General features: G+C 42.4%; 1 protein-coding gene across 1 annotated transcript in view; it reads left to right on the top strand.

The window, feature by feature from the left end:
- Positions 1-3,204, top strand: part of LOC103374689 (gamma-butyrobetaine dioxygenase-like) — a 15,576-nt gene that overhangs the window by 3,693 nt on the left and 8,679 nt on the right. The window contains exon 2 of the mRNA XM_008304805.1: positions 1,270-1,497. Within this exon, the coding sequence (XP_008303027.1) occupies positions 1,270-1,497 (228 nt within the window). The remainder of the gene's footprint in view (positions 1-1,269; positions 1,498-3,204) is intronic.

Raw genomic sequence — 3,204 nt, 5'->3', positions numbered from 1 at the left:
AACAGTGACTGAAAATGAAGCTAAACAGCGATTGAAAAAGACTCTGAACATCAACTAAAAACTACTTTAAACAGTGACTGAAAGGTAAAATGACTAAACGCATCTGAGAACAACTAAAGAATACCTTCAACCATAAACATAGCTGAATGTACGGTGGTTAAAAATGACTTTTAGTAGCGTCTGAAAACAACTTTGAACAGCAACTTAAAACACCTTTAACCACTGACTGAGAACAACTAGAATGACTTTGAACTGGACAGTGGTTGAAAATGACTCAAAATTAATTTAAACAGTGACTAAAAATTAAAGTAATGATTGAAAACAACTGAACATCCACGAAGAACTGCTTTAAACAGTGACTGAAAATGAAAGTAAAACGACTAAACGCATCTGAAAATAACTAAAAAATACCTTAAACAGCAGCTAAAAACAACCATAAACTTAACTAAAAACTAAACAGTGGTTAGAAATGGATAAAAATGACTTTTAACAGCGCTGACAGCATGTTTACACAGCGGCTGTAAAGTAAACTCTGACTAACTACAGCTCAGTGTTCTGGATTGATGCGTTTTCTTTGTTCACCTTTTTCTCGTTTGTATATTTTATTTTATTCTATTTTATATTTCAGCACCAAATCTACGATAAATCAAGCAGCTGATGATAAAAACACATAAATCAGACACAGTCGGCGTATGACCGCTTTTAATTTAGTTTCCATCATTTCTGAGCCTCGTAGCTTCATCAGTCAGCTGCAATCTGGTTTTAGTTCTTCCCACTCTGAGCGTCAGTATTATGGGATGTCTGGAGAAAGCCTTTTGCTGTGAAGGTAAAACTGCACGATTTCATTAAACATAGTGAAGCTGTCGTGCAGAACAAGCCGTGGTCTCGTGGCGCTGCACGTTCTCACCTGTTGCACAACAGAATGAAGATAATCCCTGAAGGTGCTCCGGAGCTCCTCACAGCTGCTTCTGGTTTCCAGCTGAACAGAAAACAACACGACAAAGTGTGTGTAGGTGTGTTAAAAAAAAACAAAAACCCCACTATAATTATCGTTGTGAAGTGTTGTGTGCATCCGGCCTGGTCTCAGTGTGTTAAAATATGAACGTAGAGGTTCTGCAGGAAGTAAATCTATATGACATGATAAAACAAAGGAAGCTGTGTCGGTGGTTTGTTTGTGTGACTGAGCAGCTTCATGTGGGAGCAGATTACTTCCTGTCAGACAAACAGCCCCCCCGCACAGAGAACACTATATATATGCAAATCCAACAGGAGTGACATCCCCTCCCCTCTCCTTCCAGAGCGTTATTACTGGGACTCCAAGCTGCGCATCCCCACCGCCGACTACCAGGAGGTCCTGGAGGACGACAAGGCGGCGCTGGCCTGGCTGCTGGCCCTGCGCCGGGTCGGCATCGTCTACCTGAAGGGGGCGCCGGCACAGCAGGGCCAGGTGTCCCGGCTGGCCAAGAGGATCGGTTACCTCCGGCTGACGTTTTACGGGTGAGTACATCTGTCCATGTACACCACTAAACCTCTGTAGGGTCACTGGAGTCTGACTCAGGTGAAGGCAGGAGACACCTGGACAGGTAGCCAGTCTATCACAGGGCTACACTTTGGCCACGTTTAGCAACAACAGTGATGCTCCAATGGGCCTTTGGTTTACACGTAAACGAAGCTACAAGTCACTGAAAACGATCAAATCTGAATTCTTAAAGGGGAGATTTGGAAAAACTCCGTCTTTGCATGTAGACCAGAGGAGGCGGAGTCTGACATCATCAGTGTGCGACAACAGCGTCATCAGTGTGCGACCACGTTTACAGTTTGGCTGCTGTAATGGAAAGTCAGTATTTTCAAGTATTTTACTGGTTTCGTCCTCTAACACCACATTCAGGAGCAGCTCTCTGTCGGTTGACCCTCGCACCGTTATCGTTGAAGTAACAGGAAGTAATTCGTGCCATTCATGTTTTTTTCCAGGATTCTGATTGGCTAGCATGGCGTTATGCGTGTTGCTACACTGCCCCCTACAGGTCTGGCAGCTCGTAGCAGCTCTGGAGTTTATGCTGGCTTGTGTGAACGAAGACTTTTTTGAAAACGTAGATCCATCCATTATCTATCCACCGCTTAATCCTCACGAGGGTCACGAGGGAGCATCTCCCAGCTGACTCAACCATTTCCCTGAGGAACCCTACCAACGGGATCGATACAGTTCTACCTAATCTAATCTNTAATGTGCATTTATTTTTCCAGCATGTCTGGAAAACAACCGAGAGCAACTTTACGCTAAAAACTAAAATGACTGAAAACTGCTTTAAACAGTGACTGAAAACAACTAGAAACATCACGAGACCTGCAGCTAAGGGTTGTGAGCGGGATTCAAACCCACGACCGCTGCATGTGGGACTGTAGCCCCTGTTCATGGCTCACCTGCTCAACCAGGTGAGCTATAGGGGTACCTGCAAACAGCTTGTAACAGCAACTGGAAATTAAACAGTGGCTGAAAATGACTTTAAACCATAACTAAAAATTCAAGAAATGATTGAAAACAACTGAACATCAACTACTTTAAACAGTGACTGAAAACAAAAGTAAAACGACTAAACACATCTGAAAACAAAAAATACCTTAAAAAGCAACTAAAAACAACCATAAACATAACTGAAGAGTGGTTGAAAATGAACGGAAACAACGAGCGATTGAAAACAAAATCTTCTGAATAGCTGCTCTAAGTGATGCTCCAATAGCTCACCTGGTTGAGCTGGTGTCTCAGGTACATCTATAGTCCCTGATGCAGAGGTCGAGGGTTCGAGTCTTGCTCAGAGCCCTTTGATGCAGGTCATCCCCCACTGTTCTATCTAATAAGGCCAAAAAAATATCTTTAAAAAAACAAAACTACTTTAAAGAGTGACTGAAAACAACTCAGTGACTTTAAACAGCCAAGAAGAACAAATATGAACAGAACTGGAAACTAAACAGTGGCTGAGAATGACTTTCAGCGGCGACTCAAACTCAAAGTAACGATGGAAAACACCTGAACATCAACTACTTTAAACAGTGACTGAAAAGTAAAACGACTAAACGCATCTGAAAACAACTATAACTCAACTGAAGACTAAACAGTGGCTGAAAATGACTTCAAGTTACTTAAACAGTGACTGAAAATGAAGCTAAACAGCGATTGAAAAAGACTCTGAACATCAACTAAAAACT

Source organism: Stegastes partitus, unplaced genomic scaffold (genome assembly GCF_000690725.1).
Source record: "Stegastes partitus isolate 25-593 unplaced genomic scaffold, Stegastes_partitus-1.0.2 Scaffold2327, whole genome shotgun sequence".
Lineage (NCBI taxonomy): Eukaryota > Metazoa > Chordata > Actinopteri > Pomacentridae > Stegastes > Stegastes partitus.
The sequence above is the reverse complement of the archived record's forward strand: the minus strand, read 5'-3'. Positions and strand labels throughout refer to the sequence as shown.